Below are 24,442 nucleotides of genomic sequence, written 5' to 3'. Positions count from 1 at the left end.
AACGGTGGCAAGAGAGGTCATAAAATGGGGCAACACTCATTTGACAAACAGGAATTTTGGGCTCAGTTGTGGTTGTAAGTCGAGGACTGCCTGTACAGGTGCCCAAATACAATTTAAATACATACTCACAATTCTTATTTAGGCAGGAAATTTCCAACGTTTCTTCAATACCCAATTGCAACAGAACTCCAGTTCTGATGTAGAAGTAAAAAAATCTAAATTTTTCTCCAAGGACAAAATTCCAAACTCATAGCATTGTTGGAAACTCCCAAATACTCCTATAGCCACATTCATGCCAGGAATGGAGGGCAAAGCAGCTAAATCTGATGGAAGCTTGCACAAATCACGGTGTGAACATAAATTGGCTTAGAACGTAACATTTTCTTGTTCTAACCAAAAAAAAAGAGTAGTTTTGCAACAGTACAGGATTTTTTTTTTCCTGTGGGAAGAACAGAGAACTGAAAAACAGCGTCAAACCTCTTTGCTTATATTATTAACCTCTTCATAAAGTTCAAATACCTTCAGGCTTGCAAAATCAGCAGATGATAGATCTATGGTGTTACTGGCCTCTTCAGTCTCTCCCTGAAAGAGATAAAATGAAAATAAAAATTCATCACATTTTCCGAAAAGCTACCACTCTTTCACTAAAGTCAGGCCCCGGAAATCGGTCGCGCTCTCTCTCCTCGATCCATTATCCCCCAAACATGGTTGGTAGCCACCACCATACAAATCTACTCGCTTTCTGCCAAATAATAAATATAAAAAATAAATGGAGCGGAATAGAAATAAAATGTGATGGGACAAAATGAGAACTGTCTTTTGATGGGGATGCTTCAATGGTTGATGTTGTCCTTTTCCTTTTGAATTCCTACCGGTTTTCAAACTGTCTGGGAATCAGGGATCCTAGGCCAGGCCAACCACAACTGCTGGAACTTACAGAATCCACCGTCCTTAGGGAACGTGAGGCTGGAAACAGGCTCTCTATCATTTTTATACAGGTTGGATTGCACTTTATACAAGCCAAAAGCAACAAGGCAACACGCCAAACACTCAAAGCATCTCCAAGCACATCAGAAACAAGCATGGAGGTATTTGTTGGTTTGGCCTGAGCTGGAAACAATAAGTCAAACACCGCCAACAGGGATACACATCCATACTTAAGTCTAAATATTAAGAGATATGCGGGAGGTCCCCGACTTACAACAGTTTGTTTAATGACCTTCAAAGTTACAATGGCACTGAAAAAGGTGACTTTTTCATAGTTTTAACCTTTGCAGCAACCCCGGGATCACACGATTGAAATTCCGCCACTTGGTTCATAGTTACGACGGCTGCAGTGCCTTGAGGGTCATGTAATCAGCATCTGCGACCTTCTGACAAGCAAAGCCAAGGGGGGAAGCCACGTTCACTTAACAACGGTGTTAAGCGTTCACTTAACAACTTCACAGCTGCAGCAATTCGCTTAACGAATGTGGCAAGGCACCCAATGGGGCAAAAATCCACTAAACCAATGTCTCGCTTAACAAGAGAAATTTGGGGCTCCACTGTGGTCAGTAAGTCGAGGACTACCTGTCCTGGATTTTGAATCCAAAGCCAAAACAGCGCAGGCACTCAAGCTTCCCCTTGCAGAAACAACAACTTTTCCCGAGTTCATCCATTAGACTAACCTCAAGCGACCTTCTTACCGATTCACGCAAGCCAAAATCTGTCCCAAAGATTTTTTTTTTTTTTTCAAGAGGCAACTGGACTTTCTGGTTTTTCTTTTGCTTCTCATCCAAGAAGCTTCTTCAGCTCTGCGTGAAAAAGCACCTTTGGGACAACCGTGACCTGGATGGCTGAGAATCTCTCTAAACGTCTCCATAAATGGCACAACAGAGAACAAACCCATCAGGACTAGATTCAGCAGTCCGTCTGCATTTAAAAGACAAAGTCCAGTCTTTTGAAAACAACAAAGTCCATATTTTGGACAGAGAGGATGGCCAGTTTGAAAGAGGGGGTCAAAGAGGCCATCGACGTCAAAACTGAACATCGCTCTCTCAACGGAGGGGAAGGGATACGATATCATCTATCTCCAATCTACAACACAGTCCTTTCAGCAGTTCCAAGGAGGCTCCACACCCATTTGGCACCACTTGGGTGACCCTGAGGACACAGATTAAACCTCCACGTGGCCTCAACGACCCTCAGAATGAGTGCCAATGACCAGCTATCTGCAAGGCATATAAAGCCTTCCATTCCCCGCCATCCAGTCAGAGCTGAAGAAGCTTCTTGGAGGGGAAGCGAAACGTCTTCAAAGAAAAAAACAGGGAAGTCCAGTTGCCTCTTGAAAAAAAGCATCTTTGGGAGAATCTCCATAGACTCCGAAGTCTGCTGATGGCTTCAGATCTGAAGTGCAACCCAGCCCTATGTAACACGCGTGATTCAGAAAATATCTTAAGCAAATTGCTGCTTGCCTTCTGCTTGCTAACCTGGAGCGGGAAGGCGGGAGAGCCGAGTTGGAAAAGAACACACCTAATTGTAGCCCTTCGTATCCACATTAAGAGTGGATACTAACTTGCAGCAACAGGCCCTCAGGGACATGTTCCCGCTCTGGTGGCATGCCCAGAGGACAAGATTGCATGTGGGTGTTCTTCGACTTAAAACCGTTCACTTGGTGACCGTTCATAGTTACAACGGCGTTTTAAAAAGGGACTTTGCAGCATACCCCAGGGTCACATGATCAAAATTCAAGACGCTTAGCAACTGACTCGTATTTATGACCCGTGGCAGCGTCTCGGGGTCATGCAATCCCCTTTTGAGACCTTCTGACTGGCAAAGTCAAAGGGGAAGCCAGATTCACTTAACAACCGCGTGACTGACTCAATCCCTGCGGCGATTCGCTTCCCAACTGTGGCGAGAAAGATCGTAAAAATGGGGCAAAACTCACTTAGCAAATGTCTCCCTTAGCAACATACATTGTGGGCTCAATTGTGGTCGTAAGTTGAGGACTGTCTGTATAAGGAGCTGAAGGAAGAAAGGAGAATTGGGGCATTATCTGTTAGCCCAGGACAGCCAGTTTCTCTTAACAGACGTTCATTTTGGTGCATTTTCAAGCTTTCTGACTAAGGTGGTGTTTCTCAACTTTGGAGATTTTAGGATGTGCGGATTTCAACTCCCAAAGCATGGCTGGCTAGGGAATTCTGGGAGTTGAAGACTCCACATCCTAAAGCTACCAAGGCTGACAAACACTGAACTGAGGAAACTAAGATAGAGGAGAACCAGGGAAGATTTGAGGCTTTTTTTTTTTCTTTAGGCCTGGGGATGGCTGTGGCTTTTAGAAAAGGGAGAAGGCTAAGCTTGAAAGCAGGAAAAGTCCTGTTTCAACTGAGATGGGACTCAAGTCTTCGTGAGACACCCTGCTTTGTCACAGGTGAGTCCTGTGCGCTTCTATCATAGGATCAAAAGAATGCTAGGGGGGGAAAAAGAACATTCTCATAAATTATCCAGAATGCACAACAGTCCTCATAAAGCTTCCAATTCCCAAATTCTCCAGGAGGCAAGTTTAATATCCACGGCTTCAGAAATCACCCCTAGTAGGCTTTTCATCAAAATAACATTTGGACGTTATGCGAAACCGTGATTTGCTTCATCCTTTTTGTGCGCTGAATAAACTATTGGCTAGATTCACACCTAAGTCAAATCTAAATAATTCTTTTCATTGGAGGTTTGCAAAGAGGAATTTAAAATCCATTCCACCCTATTCATGACACAAATCTGCGGTTGAGGCTGGCTCTTGATCCTTCCCTGCCCCACAAGTTCAATCTAATTAAAAGGCTATAGTCACAGAATTGAACACCCCAATCGCAGGTAGTCCTCAATCTACAACCATTCGTTTAGCGAACCAAAGTTACGACACCGAAAACCATGATTTACAACTGATTCGCATATGTAATGATCACAGCATCCCCACATGATTAAAATTCAGATACTTGGCAACCCACAAGTATTTTTGATAGTGGGATCATTGAATGGTCACTAAACAAACTGTTGTAAATCAAGGACTCCCGGTACTTTAGAATCTGTTCACAAATCATTTGCAAAAAAAGTATGTTTAGTAACTGAACTTTCACTCAAGTATTCTTTTGCTTAAAACATTCACCACCATTCCAAACCAAAACATTTATTAGTTTTTGAAAACACAACTAATATGGTTGCAAGACCAAGATTTCCCTTCCACTGACTCACGAGTCGCAGCAGTGACCTAAGCCTCCCTATCCACCTTCTTCTACACACATGAAAATGAGTGAATGGAAACACACACAGGGGGAGGGGCGGAGGAGAAACACACACACACAGCATTTCATTAATAAAACTTTTTGGAGTTTCTAAACAAAGCATGCATTGAAAAACTAGAAGCTGCAAACAAGAATGCCATGGCTATGGATTCTCACACACACACACACACACACACACATATAGATGGAGGGGATAAGAAGGGAGGTTATTTTTTCAATCCTGGGTCATTTATGTCCTTTCAAGGGAGGGGGGGGGGAAGAAACCAAAAAAATAAAAAAATGAAACATTTATAAGGATGGTGAATATATCTGCTCCCGAAGAAGGTGCATACCATGGCTACTGGTATTTCTCTGGATTCTTCTGGCATGTCTGATAAGGATAGGGCTGCCTCCATGTTAGCCAGAGCACCTCCTGTCAGCTGCTCTGGAAGTCCTCGCCTTTCTGCATCAGCACTCTCCTTACTGTCAAAGAGGGAGTCAAGTCTACTATCAGCACTGCTATCCTCTCGGCAGTCTACACCACTGCTGTTATCTATGACTGCTTCATCTAACACACTAATATCCATCATGTCAATATCCTGCAAGTTATCCAAACTTGCTTCAATATCCTCCTGCAAAAAGAAAAAAAAAAGCCACATATATAATAGTTGCTGGGGTTCCGACGTAGAAGTCTTACGGGACATCTGATAGCCTAAGTTCGTTCGCAATACCTGCCCATCTCCGGATTCGTCTTCAAGGCCGTTGTCCTCTACTCCTTCTTCCTCAAGCCTCCGCCCTAAAAAGAACAGAATCCTTGAGCAAACACACGTTATCTCTTTCTCTCTCGCTCGCTCACTCGCTCTATATCTATCTATCTATCTATCTATCTATCTATCTATCTATCTATCTATCTCCATATCTATCATCATCTCTTTTTAATGATCCCATAATCCCTTGCAGGGTGGAGTCTGGGCAACAGAATGGAGCTGAGTGTTTACTGGCCGGATGCCCTTCCTATGCCAAGAGAAATAGCTGCCTCTACCTAGGATCAAATTCACATCCTCCTGATTGTGAGGTGAGAGCTCCACCTCTATGCCTCCACACCATTCCCATATCTAGCTAGCTAGCTAGCTATCATCTATTTCTATATCTATCTACTTCAACTTACAACAGTTCATTTAGTTACCGTTCAAAGTTACAACATGTCAAAGTGTTTACGGTGTGACTACTATTTTGAAATAACCCAGGAGCAAAGTGCAGTACACAGAGGTCTTTCAAACAGTGGTTTATACAAAAGTGCAGTACACAGAGGTCTTTCAAACAGTGGTTTATATACAAGACATATATATATATATATATATATATATATATATATATATATATATATATATATATATATATATATACATACATGTGCTAAGCAAAGCCAGGCAATCAATCAGTCTTCTTCAACTCTACACGGAGGACTACAATGCATACACACGCAATGAGGAGAGTGATACATGAGGGGGGAGAGAGAGAGAGAGAGAGAGGGAGGGAGGGAGGGAGGGAGGGAGGGACGCCCTCTAATGGCCTCCCTTATATATGCAGCTTCTTAAAGGGCAGTAACCCTACTGACTCATCCTCAGTTTTAAAGGGCTGGTCAGCTTTAACTCATCATTACCCTGACACAACATCACTGAAAAAAGTGACATGACCATTTTTCACACTTACAACTGTTGTAGCATCCCCATGGTCATGTGATGATGCTTGACAACTAACATTTATGATAGTTCAGTGTCCAGGAGTCATGCAATCACCTTTTGTGACCTTCTGACAAGCAAAGTCCATGGAGAAAGCAGATCCATTAACAACCATGTTATTAATTTAAATTAATTTATTAATTTAACGTGATTCATTTAACAAATGTGGCAAGAAAAATCATAAAATAGGGCAAAACTCTCTTAACAAATTTCTCACTTAACATTAATTTGGGGCTCAATTGGAGTCCTAAGTTGAGGGCTACCAGTATTTAACTCTCTGTGTCTATCTATCTACCCCTTAAGTAACCAGGATCTATGCCATGGAGTTTTATACAGATAGTCGTCAATTTACATTTGGACTGGAAGTTCAACTGTCAAGCATTTTACAACCTTTTTGCCATAGTTTTTAAGCAAATATGGCTTCCCCCACTGACTTTGCCTGTCAAAAGCTGGCTAGGAAGATCGTGAATAGTGATCATATGACTGACTCCGGGACACTGAAACTATCATACATACATGCCGATTGGCAAGTGCCATTATTTTGATTATGGGGATAGCTGTAAGCATAAGTATTGGTTGTAAGTCACTTTTTCCAGTACTGTTGCAACTCTGGTTACTACAATGACTTGTATCATTATGTCTCAACCTTTTGGCAGGAAATTTTGGGAATAAAAGTCTGCATGTCTGAAAGTTGTCAAGACTGAGAAACACTGAACTACAGAAAGTTTTCAATCCTTCCGTTACTTCTCTGAACGGAGCAAATGTTACGAGGCTATCTGAGTACCCAGGTCTTAAAACAAATCTCTCGGCATTTGCAGAGCAGGAATTTGATGTCTATTAACCAATTTAACCTTTATTAACCTTTATCTATTTCCTTGCATACCTTTACTGCTTCTTTTTGGCACTTTCTTGGGAATTATTTCGGACACCGCTGGAATCTCATCGGGGTGTCCTCCTTCTTCCTCAATAGCCTGTTAGAAAGAGACAAAGTCAGCATGGTAAACAGAGCAATATTGAATTTGGCAGAAAATACCATAGAGGAAAAAGTGTAGTAAGCAGTGTTCCATTCATGATGGCCATTGACTTAGAATAGAATAGAAAACCCTTTATTGGCCAAGTGTGATTGGACACGCAAGGAATTTCTCTCCAGTGCATAAGTGTACATACAAGTAGCAAGAGATAAATCATTATCATAATCATAAAATACAATCATCATAAACCATAAGATATAATACTCAGTGATAATCATAGGATACTAAAAAAAAAAGCAATCAGCATAAATACTAAGATACAAAGAACAAAGTGACAGTCATAAGATGCTAAAGGTAACAGGAAAGATGAGAAGGATAATAGTAATACAACCTTACTATGTGGTTTGACAACCTAGGCCCTAGGTCGATTGAGGGCCACATCAGGGATGTGTCTGATCTTGGGGGGGCCAGGGTGGTTGTGGCCAGCTCAATGTCACTCATGTCGGGGGCGCCTGTGGCGGCCCGAACGCACTGCCAGCAAAAACAGGCTCCAGAGCTCCATTTTCGGCTGTGATGACCTCCTGCAACCCTCTGCCAGCAAAAACGGAGCTCGGGAGGTCCGCACACAGAGGCACCGCAGGCCAGTCCTTCGCTGTTTGCAGGGTAGCCCCACGGGCCCAATCTAAGCATCCCATGGGCCAAATCCAGCCCTGGGCCTTGAGTTTGATACCCCTTACCTAGTGCATAAGACAAGTGTTGTGGGAATTTTATCTCATGTCATATGAACAGAAAGAAAACAGGCAGTCACACTAAAGTGTAGTCTCTATAAGTTCACAGAGAAAAGCCTGCATGACATTTTCTGCCTCCACAATCGGCTGAGGGACATGCACAGCTGTTGTTGATTGCAAAAGAGGAAGTTGGCACTAAGATAGACTTCTGGCCTAACCCAACATGGCTACAAATATTCCTCAACTTATGACCACATTTAAGGCCAAAATTTATGTTGGTAAGTGAGACATTTGTTAAGTGAATTTTGCCCCACTTTAATGACCTTTCTGGCCACCTTTCTTAAAGTAATCACTGAAGTTGTTAAGTGAGTCACACGGTTGCTAAGCAAATCTGGCTTCCCCATTGACTTTGCTTGTTGGAAGGTCGCAAGAGTGATCCCATGACCCTGGGAGACTATAACCGTCATTAATGTGAGTCAGCTGTATTTCTGTTTATTTGCTTCCTAGAGGCAGCTCTCCCTTCTGCCTAGGGAGGCAAATAAGCCTACAGCTCTAGCACCAAGCATGACAAGAACCGTTCGGCTGCATCAGGCCAACACACATCTCAATCCTGCTTCCTCAGGCTAGAGAGCCTGATGCCCGCAGACAAGCAGCAGATGGAGACATTTCCCTATTTCCCTTTCAATGCTGTGCAACTGGCATAGAGACACATTCTCAGCCCACCGATAATACTGAGCCTTGAAGACAAATACCCTGATATAAAGAACAGTTCATTTAGTGACCACTCAAAGTCACGATGACACTGAAAAGGGACTCATGACCATTTTTCACAGTTACGACCTTTGCAGCATCCCTGGGATGTGATCAAAATGCTTGGCATCTGGCTCATACTTATGACTGTTGCTGTGTCCCTGTCAACCCTGAAGCCATTTCTGAACCATTTTCGGGGCTGCCACAGCTATGCTGCTTGGAGCTGTGGGAACAGGAGGGGGGAATATAGATAGCTGGGAACTTGTAGCCAAAATAAAATTCTTTCTCCTGGGAGAACTTTGACTTTTAATTTGGGTAGGACCTTTAGAGTTGGGTTTTCACCAGATGTGCCAATATGACATGCCTAATAAATCTGTACTTGAGGAACTCCTAGGCCTCAGAGTTTTGATTTTGTTGGGTCTGTTATCTGGAACCCTGACATTCCCAAGGTCATGTGATCACATTTTCCAAAATCAGTGCAGAAGCCAGATTTACTCAACAAGTATGTTACCAATTTATCAATTGCAGTGATTCACTTATCAACTGTGGCAAGAAAGGTCATAAAATGGGACAAAACTGACAACAAATGTCTCACTTAACAACAGAAATATTGGGCTCAATTGTTGTCACAAGTCGAAGTACTGTCCCCTCTTCCAGAAATGTATCCAAATCCTCTTTTCAAGCTATATTCTATGAGTAGCTATCATCCTAATTCACAATAATTAACTCCACAGATACATAAATTATACAAATGAGTCTATGTTAAATCTTTTCCCAATCTTTTGCATGATTTTAAGCACTTCAATCATTTCCCTTCTATCCAAACCAAGCTAAAGAATTCTAAATCTTTTATTATAGATGGAACAATCTGAGCCCACAATTTTTCTGGCTGGTCTGGTCACATGTTCTCCAGTTATTATATAGTTTTTCAAGCACAGCAACCAAAAACACACAATATTCAACATGCAAACCCTACACAAACATGAGGATGGTGACATTTTAAATTCTCTGATTAGAAAATAATAATAGAGTTGGAAGGGACCTTGGAGGCCTTCTAGTCCAACCCCCTGCTTAGGCAGGAAACCCTACACCACTTCAGACAAATGGTTATCCAACATCTTCTTAAAAATTTCCAGTGTTGGAGCATTCACAATTTCTGGAGGCAAGTTGTTCCCACTGATTAATTGTTCTCACTGTCAGGAAATTTCTCCTTAGTTCTAGGTTGCTTCTCTCCTTGATTAGTTTCCACCCATTGCTTCTTATTCTACCCTCTGGTACTTTGGAGAATAGTTTGACTCCCTCTTCTTTGTGGCAGCCCCTGAGACATTGGAAGACTGCTATCATGTCTCCCCTAGTCCTCCTTTTCATTAAACTAGACATACCCAGTTCCTGCAACCGTTCTTTATATGTTTGAGTCTCCAGTCCCCTAATCATCTTTGTTTTCTTTCCTAATAACTATATTCTTAGCTATAAACCTTTTCCTAATGAGAGATACCTTAGACCTCTTCAATATATACAGGTGGTCCTCAACTTACAACCTCCATTGAGTTTCCACCCTTTCTGGGTTCGGACTGGCAGTGGTGGGTGGGTGTGATGATGGTTTCATGTGCACATCCTAGCTCCCGTGTCAGTGCAAATGAAGCTTCACATATTCACCCACCTCTTACGCAGCCCAATTCCCAACAGGCCACAGACCAGGACCAGTTCACAGTCCAAGAGTTGAGGACCACTATTTTAAAGAATGGGTGTCCAACCTTTTATCTTGCTTGGACCGCACTGAGTGAGGAGAAATTGTCTTAGGATGCGTATAAATATATATAATATAGTTAATATATGTAAATAACAAACTTCTTTATTTTTTTTCTATTTTTTATAAATATCTTGTGGGGCCACATTACTTGCCTCATGCGACCCATGCACTGCTGGTTGGACATGCCTGTTTTAAAGACTGATATATTATGGCATTTTTCCCCCCTGCTGATTCTTATCTACAATATCAATATTCAGATGTGAAACAAGAGAATGGAAAGAATCCTGAAAAGGATTTCATTTGATTTTGGGAGAATTTTTTCCCTGGCCTACCATGTTTTTAAGATTACTACTTCAAATACAGGGACCAATTCTGGTTTTGTTGTTCATTTATCGGAATCTGTCAAGTGACAAATCTTCAAATCAGAAGGATAGGAAGAAAAATGTAAGCACCAGGTGACATTTCAAATGTTACCCTGCTTATCTCCCACAGTTGCTACTAGGTTTCAGCTACCACAAACTAGAAAAGCTAACAGGCCACTGTTCAAGGGTCACTTTTTTTTTTTTTTTGCTGCAATTGCAGCAATTGAAAGAGGTAGTCGAGGAGAATCAAAACATAATGTAGCCAAATGCAAGAAACAGAATTGTTATAATTCAACCAGCAGCCAGTCATATCACCCACTAACCATTAATATAGGTGTGTCCAACCTTGGCAACTTTTAAGACTTACGGTTGGCTGGGGAATTCTGGGAGTTGAAGTCCACAAGTCTTACAGCTGCCAAGGTTGAATACTCCTGCCATAATATTTATTTATTTATTTATTGTATAAATTTCTATACCGCCCTTCTCCCAAAGGACTCAGGACGGTTTACAGCCAAAGTAAAAACAATTAGTACAAAAATTAAAACCAGTTTAAAAGGAAAATTTAAAGTTGGTTGAAGACTTAAAACCAATAAAACCCCATTATTAAAATCCCATTAGGCCAGTCCTGCACGATGGAACAGAAATGTCTTCAGCTCGCGTCGAAAGGTCTGAAGATCAGGGAGTTGGCGGATACCTGGTGGTAGCTCGTTCCAGAGGATTGGTGTCCCCAGAGAGAAGGCCCTCCCCCTGGGCGTCGCCAGCCGCCATTGACTGGCCGACGGCACCCTAAGGAGACCCTCCCTATGGGAGCGCACTGGTTGATGGGAGGTCGCCGGTTGCAGCAGGCTGTCCCGTAAGTAACCCGGTCCTATGCCATATGGAAATATGATTTCCTTACTTTTGTTACAGAATGTTAGGTGTGTACAGCCACTTTAGTTGAAGCAGGGAGCAGACATTAGTTGAGTCTCCCCACCAAAACCTAAGTAGGATCGACCTTCTTAGTGCTTGGATGGGAGACCACCAGGAAAGCCCAAAGCTGCCAATTAGAATGGAAAACCAGAAAAAACCACACACACAGAAGGCAGCAACATCAAAGCCCTCCTGTCCTGTACTCTTTGTTAAGAAGATTACATGGACTGCCTCTCCCTGAGATCCAGCTGGATTTGATTCTTTCTTTCTCCTGAAACCGTAATAGATTGGGAGACTTATGTAGCTCCCTTAGTGGTCAGAATAATAGAGTTGGAAGGGACCTTGGAGGTCTTCTAGTCCAACCCCCTGCTCAAGCAGGAGACCCTGTATACCATCTCAGATCCCGTAAATGGCATCTTAAAAACCAGAACAACTAGACACAAGAACAGTTTTTTCCCCAAACGCCATCACTCTGCTAAACCAATAATTCCCTCAACACTGTCAAACTATTGACTACATCTGCACTACTATTAATCTTCTCATCGTTCCCATCACCAATCTCTTTCCACTTATGACTGTATGACTGTAACCTTGTTGCTGGTAATCTTTATGATTTATATTGATATATTGACCATCATTTGTGTTGTAAATGTTGCACCTTGATGAAGGTATCTTTTCTTTTATATACACTGAGAGCATATGCACCAAGACAAATTCCTTGTGTGTCCAATCTGTTCTGTTCTGTTCTGTTCTATTCTATTCAGTAATGGGAGCACCCACAAATGCTGAAGGCTAGCCATTCCAAAATGGATCTTAAACTGGCTGGGAGATAACATGAAGATGCATGTATTAGGCACAAGGGGGAAATAACCTTAGCCTGAGATAGTGTTGTTATTGGGGTTATTAATCGTTTTGAAAACGTAACTTGAACTGGGCTTCCATTCCATTTGTTAAAAGATAAATATTTCAGTTACACCACCAATAAATAATACATCGTTGGCATAATTCCCCTGAAAATAGTTACAGTACCAGGCAATTCTCAGGAATTGAGGAGGATTCAAGCAGCAGCCACGAATTTCGCAAGAGTCCCTCAATGCCCGGTTCCGAAGGCGACTCTCCAGTTTTTAGAGAGTCTACGTTTCGCCAAATCCCGGAGGCGAAAGTTGCGATGTGGCGCATGCGCAAACTATTTAACCCCTTCAGCCCCGCCAGCCCTTCCCGAAAAGGCTCCGCGCTCTTCTTACCTTCCGGAGCCTCTCGAGAAGGATGCTCTTGTTGCCTCCGGTGTCCAGGTTGCGCTGCTTCAGTTCGGCCCGCAGGTCGATCACCCTCAGGTCGCTCAGCCGCCGCTTGGTCATCCCGGCGCTTTCCGAGTCGCCACCGCTGAGGGAAACCGTCGCTTCTGCGGCGAGCCCGGCCTGATTCTCCGCCGCCATAAGGGAAGACGGCTTCTCGCGCAAAATGTTGGCTCTCAAAAAAAAAAATACCGAATTAAGGCCCCCTTCCCCCCAAAATTTTTTTTAAAAAAAAACAAAATTTCTGAAAACGGTAACGTCTATGAGGGGCGCGCGAGCACTCCCGGCACGCATAAAATGGCGGACGAGCGTTCTCTTTCTGCGCACGCGCAAAACTGGCCCGGTGAAGGATCACTGCGCATGTGCGTTCTGCTTCAACACGGCCCTAATTAGGGGGGAAAAGAGACGGGTGGGGGTGCGCGCGCGTGCGCGCGCGGGAACGGCCGAAGAAAGCGGAAAAACGAAAGAGAGCACTGGGAGCGCATGCGCCTTGAGCGTAGCTTGGCCCGCTTTGGATGCGGCTAAATATAGAAAGCTAAGAACGCAGCTATGTGCGCGGGCGGGCGTTTTATTTTTTTCCCCCTTCTTCCCGTGCCCTTGCCTGAATAGGGAATGGTGCTGAATAAAAATAGAATTTTAAAAATGTGCCAATCGCCTTCTTTTCTCTAAACTAGCCAAACTCAAAATCCTGCAACCGTTCTTCATATGATTTAGTCTCCGGGGCCCCTTAAATCATAGTTAAAGCATAGTTTTTGCACTTTTTCCCAACTCTCAACATCTTTTTTGTAATGGGACCAAAACTGGATGCCCTGTTCCAGGTGCGGACCTTACTAAGGCTTTATCAAGCCGTATTAATAACTGATTTTCATTCTTATACAACCAAGTTATATAAGATTATTATACAAACAAGTTGCCTTCGACAAGACCTAAGTTTAACTCATAGAATCATCTACTGTAATCTCCTTCCTGTCAAAGACTACTTTAGCTTTAATTGCAATAATACAAGAGCAACCAATAGATTTAAACTTAATGTTAACCGCTTTAATCTAGATTGCAGAAAATATGACTTCTGTAACAGAATCATCAGTGCTTGGAACACTTTACCTGACTCTGGTCTCTTCCCATAATCCTAAAAGCTTTAACCAAAAACTTTCTACTATTGACCTCACCCCATTCCTAAGAGGACCAAAAGGGGCGTGAATAAGAGTACAAACGTGCCTACCGTTCCTGTCCTATTGTTATTCTTTTTTCTTCAGCTTCATGCTTCTGGGAGCAATGTGTGATTGCAGCTGTTTCTTCCTTTTTAACTGCTAGTTGGGGTTTGAACTGATTGGGTGGGAGCTTGGCTGTGCTCTGATTGGATGGGGTTTTTTGTGTGCTCGGATTGGCTGGGGGGGTGTCCTGTTTGGGTGGGGGCTTGGTTGTGCTCAGATTAGTCTGAGTTGCAGGGGGATTTGAGCTGGTGAGCTGCATTGCTGTTGTTTGGCTTCGTGTTTGTGGTCGTGCTACATCTTCATAGTGGGTGTCTGTCTGCTGTATGTATGGATTGGAGGGGTTTGAAATGGCTAATGTTGCAGCTGCGGTCTGGCTTCTGGTCCTTGGTCGTACTTCCTGATCAGTGTGGGTTTGGGTCTGCTTTCTGGGTGGATGTGTGGTGGTGAAATCCTGTGTGGACCATGTGAGTGTGGGTCTGGTGTCATTCCTCGTGTTAGGGACTCGTTTGTCAATAAGGGCGGGTTTCCAAATGGCTGGTAGGCGGGAGGTATCATCTCATTTGTTCATGCTGTGTGGGCGTTTTTCTATCTCGATGGCTTCTCTGATTATTCTGTTGTTAAAGTGTTCAGTTTTGGCGATAGTTCTGGTCTTTTTAAAGTCAATATCGTGTCCTGTGGCTTTAAGGTGTTGGACCAGGGAAGAAGTTGGTTCCTCTTTTTTGACTGAGTTCTTGTGTTCTTCAATGCGTGCACTTATTCTTCTGTTGGTTTGTCCGATGTATGTGGTGGGGCAGGCGGTGCATGGGATTTCATATACTCCTTGATTTTCTAACTCAATTTTGTCTTTGGGGTTTCTTAGGATGGTGGATATTTTTTGGTTTGTGCAGAATGCTGTCTTGATGTTATGTTTGTGGAGGATCTTGCTGATTCTGTCTGTGGTGCCTTTTATATATGGGAGGAGGGCTGTGCCGTTTTCTTGTTCTCTGTCTTCGATTTTAGTGGGGGGTTCTTTTTGGATTAGTTTGGTAATCTTATTTTTCTGGAATCCATTGGATATTAGTACGTTTGTGAGAGTGTGTAGTTCGGTTTTTAGGTGTTGTTCGTCAGCTAAGTGTTTTGTTCTAGAGATGAGTGTCTTGGCTACGGAGTTGATCTGTGCTGGGTGGTGGTGTGAGAGTGCGTGCAGATAGCGGTTTGTGTGTGTTTTCTTCTGGTAGATTATTTTATTTTATTTTTTATTTATTTTATTAAATTTTTATACCGCCCTTCTCCCGAAGGACTCAGGGCGGTTCACAGGCAAATAAAAACATATAAATACAGATTAAAATCACAATTAAAAAACTTATTTTACAAGGCCAAATATTTAAAAACAGTATAAATAATAAAACCCATTTAAAACCAATAAATTTAAAATCTAATCCAGTCCTGCGCAGATGAATAAGTGTGTTTTAAGCTCGCGACGGAAGGTTCGGAGGTCCGGAAGTTGACGAAGTCCTGGGGGTAGTTCGTTCCAGAGGGTGGGAGCCCCCACAGAGAAGGCCCTTCCCCTGGGCGTCGCCAGACGACACTGCCTCGCTGACGGCACCCTGAGGAGTCCCTCTCTGTGAGAGCGCACGGGTCGGTGAGAGGTATTCGGTAGCAGTAGGCGGTCCCGTAAATAACCCGGCCCTATGCCATGGAGCGCTTTAAAGGTGGTTACCAAGACCTTGAAGCGCACCCGGAAGGCCACAGGTAGCCAGTGCAGTCTGCGCAGGATAGGTGTCATACGGAGCCACGAGGGCTCCTCTATCACCCGCAGCCGCATTCTGGACTAACTGCAGCCTCCGGATGCCCTTAAAGGGGAGCCCCATGTAGAGAGCATTGCAATAATCCAGGCGAGACGTCACGAGGGCGTGAGTGACCGTGCATAGGGCATCCCGGTCTAGAAAGGGGCGCACCAGGCGAACCTGGTAAAACGCTCTCCTGGAGACGGCCGTCAAATGATCTTCCAGAGACAGCCGTTCATCCAGGAGGACGCCCAAGTTGCGCACCCTCTCCATCGGGGCCAATGACTCGCCTCCAACAGTCAGCCGTGGACTCAGCTGACTGTACCGGGATGCCGGCATCCACAGCCACTCTGTCTTGGAGGGATTGAGCTTGAGCCTGTTTCTCCCCATCCAGACCCGTACGGCTTCCAGACACCGGGACAGCACTTCGATAGCTTCGTTGGGGTGGCCCGGTGTGGAAAAGTACAGCTGGGTGTCATCCGCGTACAGCTGGTACCTCACACCGAAGCCACTGATGATCTCACCCAGCGGCTTCATATAGATGTTGAACAGAAGGGGTGAGAGAATCGACCCCTGCGGCACCCCACAAGTGAGGCGCCTCGGAGCCGACCTCTGCCCCCCTGTCAACACCGTCTGCGGCCGATCGGAGAGATAGGAGGAGAACCACCGATAAACGGTGCCTCCCACTCCCAATCCCTCCAACCGGCGCAGCAGGATACCATGGTCGATGGTATCGAAAGCCACTGAGAGGTCTAATAGGACCAGGGCAGAGGAACAACCCCTATCCCTGGCCCTCCAGAGATCATCCACCAACGCGACCAAAGCCGTCTCCGTGCTGTAACCGGGCCGGAAACCGGACTGGAACGGGTCTAGATAGACAGTTTCATCCAGGTGTAAGGGAAACTGATATGCCACCATACTCTCTACAACCTTCGCCGCGAAGCGAAGGTTGGAGACCGGACGATAATTACCTAAAACAGCCAGGTCCAGGGAAGGCTTCTTGAGGAGGGGCCTCACAACCGCCTCTTTCAAGGCGGCCGGAAGGACACCCTCCACCAAAGAAGCACTCGTAATCGCCTGGAGCCAGCCTCCTGTCACCTCCTGAGTGGCCAGCACCAGCCAGGAGGGGCACGGGTCCAGTAAACACGTGGTGGCATTCAACCTACCCAACAACCTGTCCATGTCCTCGGGAGCCACAGGGTCAAACTCATCCCAAACAATGTCACCAAGACCACCCTCAGACGTCTCACCTGAGTCACCGCAATTTTGGTCCAAACCGTCCCGAAGCTGAACGATTTTATCGTATAGATAACCGTTAAACTCCTCAGCACGTCCCTGCAACGGGTCATCCCGCTCCCCCTGGTGAAGGAGGGAACGAGTCACCCGAAACAGGGCGGCTGGGCGGTTATCTGCCGACGCAATGAGGGAGGAGACGTAGCAACGTCTCGCTTCCCCCATTGCCACTAGGTAGGACCTAGTATAGGACCTAACTAGTGTCCGATCAGCCTCCGAACGACTAGACCTCCAGGAACTCTCTAGGCGTCTTCTCCGGCGTTTCATCTCCCTCAGCTCCTCTGAATACCAGGGAGCTGGTTGAGACCTACGCCGGATCAGAGGCCGCAAAGGCACGACACGATCCAAGGTCCCCGCCGCGGCTCGTTCCCAAGCCGCGACAAGTTCCTCGGCCGAGCCGTGAGCCAGACCCTCAGGAAACGGCCCAAGCTCCGTCTGGAACCTCTCCGGGTCCATCAGGCACCTGGGACGGAACCAACGTATTGGTTCCGTCTCCCTGCGGTGTTGAATGGCGGTCAGAAAGTCTAGGCGAAGGAGGAAGTGATCTGACCATGACAAAGGCTCAATGACTAAATCCCTCAAGTCCAGATCCTTCAACCACTGACCAGAGATGAAAATCAAATCCAGGGTGCCACCCCCACTGTGGGTAGGGCCATCAACTACTTGAGTTAGGTCCAAGGCCGTCATGGAAGCCGTGAACTCCCGAGCAGCTGAAGATGACAGGCCGGTCGATGGCAAGTTAAAGTCCCCCATGACAATAAGTCTGGGGGTCTCCACCACTACTCCAGCAAGCACCTCCAGGAGCTCGGGCAGGGCTGCTGCCACGTCGCAAGGAGCCAGGTACGTGACAAACAAGCCCATCTGACATCTATGACCCCACCTCACAAAGAGGGATTCACACCCGGCAATCTGAGGCACAGTGGTCTCCCTCGGCTCCAGACTCTCTCTAATCACAACCGCCACCCCTCCACCCCTACCCTGGGCCCTCGGCTGATGGAATGCTTGGAAACCTGGCGGGCACATTTGGACAAGGGGCACGCCCCCTTCTGCGCCCAACCAGGTCTCCGTAACGCCCATAAGGTCCGCGGCACCCCCCTGGATAAGATCATAAATTAGGGGGGCCTTATTGGCCACGGACCGTGCATTGCATAACATCAGCCGAATAATAGGAATTGCCCAAAGCCCCTTCATTGCATCATCACCCAGCAAGGCTCAACCAAGCCTGGGACACAGGCAGCTTACAAAGTTACCCCTGCATGACCCCACGGGAGTCTGACAACCAATCAGAAGACAAGCTCAAATTCAAAGCCCCACAGAGGGTATAAAACCCAAGCACTCTCAGCATCTCTTCCCTTTGAGAGCATATGCACCAAGACAAATTCCTTGTGTGTCCAATCACACTTGGCCAATAAAAAATTCTATTCTATTCTATTCTTTTCTGCTCAGGAACTCAAGCCATGTGATCCTGTTCATCAATAAATCTTCTTTCCAAGCAACTTCCATGAATCCAGTGTCTTTTTTCCCCACTTGGAACTGAACCCAGATGGACATTTCTTCCAACAGTCCCTCTCACAGTTAGTGTTTTTGAGCCAGGTTTCACCTAATCTATACTTGTACCTATAGTTTTTCCTGCCCAGGTGTAAAATCTTGCTTTTCTCCACATGAATATGTTGCCATTTAAGACTTTTTTTTTCTACAATTAAAACTGATGGGGACAGGAGAAGGGGGTCTGTCTGAATGAAGGTAGTCCTTGATTTACAACATTCATTTAGTGACTGTTCAAAGCTACAATGGTGACTTATGACCGTTTTTCACACGGCCATTATAGCAGGGGTCTCCAACCTTGGCAACTTTATTTATTGATTTATTTTATTTATTTTATTTATTAAATTTTTATACCGCCTTTCTCCCGAAGGACTCAGGGCGGTTCACAGCCAAATAAAACAACAATGAATAAATACAGAATAAAATCAATAATTAAAAAACTTATTAAATATGGCCCCAAATTAAAATGCATTTAAAACAATAAAACCCACTTTAAAATTTAAAACCGAATAATAAAAACTTCTAAAAATTCTATGCCAGTCCTGCGCGAATAAATAAATACGTCTTCAGCTCGCGGCGATAGGTCCGAAGGTCGGGAAGTTGACGAAGTCCTGGGGGAAGTTTGTTCCAGAGGGCGGGAGCCCCCACAGAGAAGGCCCTTCCCCTGGGGGCCGCCAGCCGACATTGCTTGGCTGACGGTACCCTGAGGAGTCCCTCTCTGTGAGAGCGCACAGGTCGGTGGGAGGCAAACGGTGGCAATAGGCGGTCCCGTAAGTAACCCGTAAGCTTTGCTGGCTGGGGGATTCTGGGAGTTGAAGTCCTCCAGGCTTAAAGTTGCCAAGGTTGGAGACCTATGGCATCTCAGGACCCCTCCACAAATGGATATCTGCTTTCCTGTCTAACAGACAACAAATGGTCAAAATTGGCAATGCTCTATCAAATCCTGTTCCTGTCAAGAGTGGCGTTCCTCAAGGCAGCGTTCTTGGACCAACACTCTTTATACTATACATTAATGATCTTTGTGACCATATCTCAAGTAATTGTGTTCTCTTTGCTGACGATGTCAAACTATTTAACATCACAGACAATACTTCTATAATTCAAAACGACCTTGATCATCTAACCGCTTGGTCTAAAAATTGGCAGCTCCAAATTTCAACCAGCAAATGCTCAGTTTTACATATAGGAAAAAAGAACCAAAAAACTAAGTACATACTAGATGGACATTACCTTACAGATGACCCCCATCCCATTAAAGACCTTGGAGTTTTCATGTCAAATGATCTAAGTTCCAAAGCCCACTGCAATTACATAGCAAAAAAAGCTCTAAGAGTTGTAAACCTAATCTTGCGTAGTTTCTTTTCCAAAAACACCACACTATTAACCAGAGCATATAAAACATTTGCTAGACCAATTCTAGAATACAGCTCACCTGTTTGGAACCCTCACCACATCTCTGACATCAATACAATTGAACGTGTCCAGAAATATTTTACAAGAAGAGTTCTCCATTCCTCTGAAAACAATAGAATACCCTATCCCACCAGACTTGAAATCCTAGGCTTAGAAAACTTGGAACTCCGTCGCCTTCGACAAGACCTAAGTTTAACTCACAGAATCATCTATTGTAATGTCCTTCCGGTTAAAGACTACTTCAGCTTTAATTGCAATAATACTAGAGCAACTAATAGATTTAAACTTAATGTCAACCGCTTTAATCTAGATTGCAGAAAATGACTTCTGTAACAGAATCATCAGTGCTTACTGTTCCTACGTGCCTACCGTTCCTGTCCTATTGTTTTTCTTTTCTTCTTTCTATATATATGCTTATACCCCTTATATTTACCCATATATGTTTATATACTATATAATCTTTTGTATGATTCCTACATATATTGTTGTGACAAAATAAATAAATAAATAAATAAATAAATAAATAAATAAATAAATAAATAAATAAAATAAATAGTATCCCTGTAGTCACATGATCAAAATTTGGACACTTGGCAACTGGCATGTATTTACGACGGTTGCAGTGTCCCAGGCCAGTGGGATCCCGTTTTGACAAGCAAAGTCAATGGGGAAGCCAGATTTACTCAACAACCGTGTTACTAATTTAACAACTGTAGTGATTCACATAACTGTGGCAGAAAGGTCATAAAATGGGGCAAAATTCACTTAACTGACTTGTTCAGCAATGGAAATGTTGGCTCCATTGCGGTTCATAAGTCGAGGACTACCTGTAACTGTTTTCAGTAACAAGGAAGCTTGGATTAATGTTTCTAATTTCTTTGAAGCAACAAAGCAAGAATCTGATTTCTGATCAGAACCACTTCAAAGCAGCTAGACATGAGAAATTGCGCGAAAGTTTAACTTTAATAACCTTTAATAAGCAAGCAGGCAGGTATATAGATATCCACTACATCACCATCACTAGTGCCAGATGCAGCCATGCCAAGTGACAGCAACCTCAGGAAGAAGGAATAGGAGAAACTGGAGAAGTATTGGAGCTTGCAGGAGGGAATAGAATAGAATAGAATAGAATAGAATAGAATAGAATAGAATAGAATAGAATAGAATAGAATAGAATAGAATAGAATAGAATAGAATAGAATAGAATAGAATTTTTTATTGGCCAAGTGTGATTGGACGTACAAGGAATTTGTCTTGGTGCATATGCTCTCAGTGTACATAAAAGAAAAGATACGTTCAACATTTACAACACAAATGATGGTCAATATATCAATATAAATCATAAGGATTGCCAGCAACAAAGTTATAGTCATACAGTCATAAATGGAAAGAGATTGGTGATGGGAACGATGAGAAGATTAATAGTAGTGCAAATTCAGTAAATAGTCTGACAGTGTTGAGGGAATTATTTGTTTAGCAGAGTGATGGCCTTCGGGAAAAAACTGTTCTTGTGTCTAGTTGTTCTGGTGTGCAGTGCTCTATAGCGTCGTTTTGAGGGTAGGAGTTGAAACAGTTTATGTCCAGGATGCGAGGGATCTGTAAATATTTTCACGGCCCTCTTCTTGATTCGTGCAGTATACAGGTCCTCAATGGAAGGCAGGTTGGTAGCCATTGTTTTTTCTGCAGTTCCAATTATCCTCTGAAGTCTGTGTCTGTCTTGTTGGGTTGCAGTTATAGAGGTGCAGATGACAGACTCAATAATTCCTCTGAAACTAATAATATTAAAATTTAAAGCAATTAGTCCCTTTTAATAATTTAAGCAATACAGCCAAAAGACGAACAGAGGTAGATGCAAGCATTTCATATTGACTCATATTAATATTAATCATAATAATATATTAGCAATAGCACCTAGACTTTATATACCGCTTCACAGGGCTTTATCGCTCTCTAAGTGGTTTACAGAGTCAGCCTCTCACCCCCATCAATCTGGGTCCTCATTTTACCGACTGCAGAAGGATCAAATTCCTGACCGTGGGCATTCTAAGCACTGCGCCACCATGGCAGATGATAGACAGACAGACAGAGATAAAGTGAGAATGAGAGTGAGTTGCCTATTTGCAACCAGGTTATGCAAGTGTTTTGCCAATACGCACGTGTGTGTGGGTGCGTGGGTGGGTGTGCAGCTCGACTTGGGCCGGCACCTGTGTATACGCAAATTATGCAACTTGCATGCATGTTGGTGCTCGTTGCTTTGTTATGTAACTTGTTTAGCCACTTGGAGTTGCCATGGGCGAATAGGCGGCAATATAAATTCAATAAATAAATAAATAAATAGAATAAAATAGAATAGAATTTTATTGGCCAAGTGTGATTGGACACACAAGGAATTTGTCTTGGTGCATATGCTCTCAGTGTACATAAAAGAAAAGATACGTTCATCAAGGTACAACATTTACAACACAATTGATGTAATTTATATATCAATATAAATCATAAGGATTGCCAGCAACAAGTTACAGTCATACAGTCATAAGTGGAAAGAGATTGGTGATGGGAACTATGAAACGATTAATAGTAGTGCAGATTTAGTAAATAGTTTGACAGTGTTGATGGAATTATTTGTTTAGCAAATAAACAAATAAACTTGAGCTGCATGCACACCAGCCCACCACTCAGGCAGCCCAGTCCCGTCCCCGGTTCCACCCCCCCTCCCCGAGCTGCCAAGACACAAAGGTTGGGGACTGCTATTTTAAGTGGAACATAACATCTAGCAAAAAATCATTTTGATGGGGGGGGGCTACAAACCCAAATATCCTGAGTGGGGGTCCCACCACAAATAAATCCCCAAACTTAGTCTTTCTTACTCTTGTTATATGTATGTTGTTGTATTACTTCATTTTTTAAAAACATTGTAAACTGCCCAGTCAGCTTGCGACAGCAAATGAACTGTAGGAAGTTAGCACCCACCTCGCCTCCTAGAAGAATGAAATATCTTAGGAAATATTAAAAAGGGCAGAATATTATATTTCCCTGGATGAGAAATGGAGAAACATGTTTTAAGGACAAAGCAGCTCTCCCTGCAGCTTCCTGCCTCTACCCACCTTTGTCAATGGGACAATCATCTGAAACGCAATAGGACCCACCTAGGAACAGAAACTCACCACATGGCACCTGGGAAGATTAGAATAGAATAGAATTTTTTTATTGGCCAAGTGTGATTGGGCACACAAGGAATTTGTCTTGGTGCATATGCTCTCAGTGTACATAAAAGAAAAGATACGTTCATCAAGGTACAATATTTACAACACAATTGATGGTCAATATATCAATATAAATCATAAGGATTGCCAGCAACAAAGTTACAGTCATACAGTCATAAGTGGAAGGAGATGGGTGATGGGAACGATGAGAAGATTAATAGTAGTGCAGATTTAGTAAATAGTTTGACAGTGTTGAGGGAATTATTTGTTTAGCAGAGTGATGGCCTTCTTGTGTCTAGTTGTGTGCAGTGCTCTATTACATCAGCCAGCAAGGCTAGCTAAGACCCCCACCCCACCCCCTGGGAGACTGATAACCAATCAGAATACTCTTCCTGTGCCCCAGGAAGTTCAAAGCTCAGAGAAAGCATAAAGCCAGGGCACACTCAGCCTCTCAGCCCTTTTCTGTTCAGGAACTCAAGCCGTGTGATCCTGACCACCATTAAACCATCTTTCCAAGCAGCCTCCATGTTTCCAGTGTCTTTTTCCCCACTTGGAACTGAACCCAGATGGATATTTCTTCCAACAATACATAAATACATTTATACTAATATATAAATGTATGCTTATATATACTAATACATAAATACATAAATACTAATTAATTAATTAATATTAATAGTCAATTCATTTATGTATTCATACATGAATAAATAAATAAATAACAAATAAAATAAACCACTCAGGTGACCCTGATGATATAGATAAACCTCCAGGTGGCCTCTAAAAGAATGCCGGGATAGCTCAGGCTGTTAGAAGCCTGTTATTAGAACACAGCAGCCTGCAATTACTGCAGGTTCAAGCCCGGCCCAAGGTTGACTCAGCCTTCCATCCTTTATAAGGTAGGTAAAATGAGGACCCAGATTGTTGGGGGGGCAATAAGTTGACTTTGTAAATATACAAATAGAATGAGACTATTGCCTTATACACTGTAAGCAGCCCTGAGTCTTCGGAGAAGGGCGGGATATAAATGTAAATTTAAAAAAAAATGCAAATAGCCATCTGTCTGCAATGAGTATAAATCTTTCCATTCCCCACCAGCCAATCAGAGCTGAAGAAGCTTCTTGGATGCGAAGTGAAACGTCTTCAAAGAAAAACCAGAAAGTCCAATTGCCGCTTGAAACAAAGCACCTTTTTATGACAACCGTGACCTGGATGACTGAGAATCTCCATAGACAATTAAACAAATAA

The 24,442-nt window shown here is 43.6% G+C and overlaps 1 protein-coding gene across 3 annotated transcripts in view; it reads right to left on the bottom strand.

The window, feature by feature from the left end:
* Window positions 1-13,131, bottom strand: part of LOC131188341 (scaffold attachment factor B1-like) — a 41,868-nt gene extending 28,737 nt beyond the window's left edge. Inside the window, exons 1-5 of one of the 3 annotated variants that reach the window (XM_058163557.1) lie at window positions 12,710-13,131; window positions 6,879-6,966; window positions 4,985-5,049; window positions 4,607-4,885; window positions 520-582 (exon numbers count right to left, since the gene is read on the bottom strand). In XM_058163557.1, coding sequence (XP_058019540.1) covers window positions 520-582; window positions 4,607-4,885; window positions 4,985-5,049; window positions 6,879-6,966; window positions 12,710-12,901 — 687 coding nt within the window. In that variant the 5' untranslated portion in view covers window positions 12,902-13,131. The remainder of the gene's footprint in view (window positions 1-519; window positions 583-4,606; window positions 4,886-4,984; window positions 5,050-6,878; window positions 6,967-12,709) is intronic. The other 2 variants (XM_058163556.1, XM_058163558.1) reach the window with 2 other exon arrangements.
* Window positions 13,132-24,442: the final 11,311 nt, after the last annotated feature.

The sequence above is a fragment of the Ahaetulla prasina genome, chromosome 1 (assembly GCF_028640845.1).
Source record: "Ahaetulla prasina isolate Xishuangbanna chromosome 1, ASM2864084v1, whole genome shotgun sequence".
Lineage (NCBI taxonomy): Eukaryota > Metazoa > Chordata > Lepidosauria > Squamata > Colubridae > Ahaetulla > Ahaetulla prasina.
This window is presented reverse-complemented; position numbering and strand designations above follow the sequence as displayed.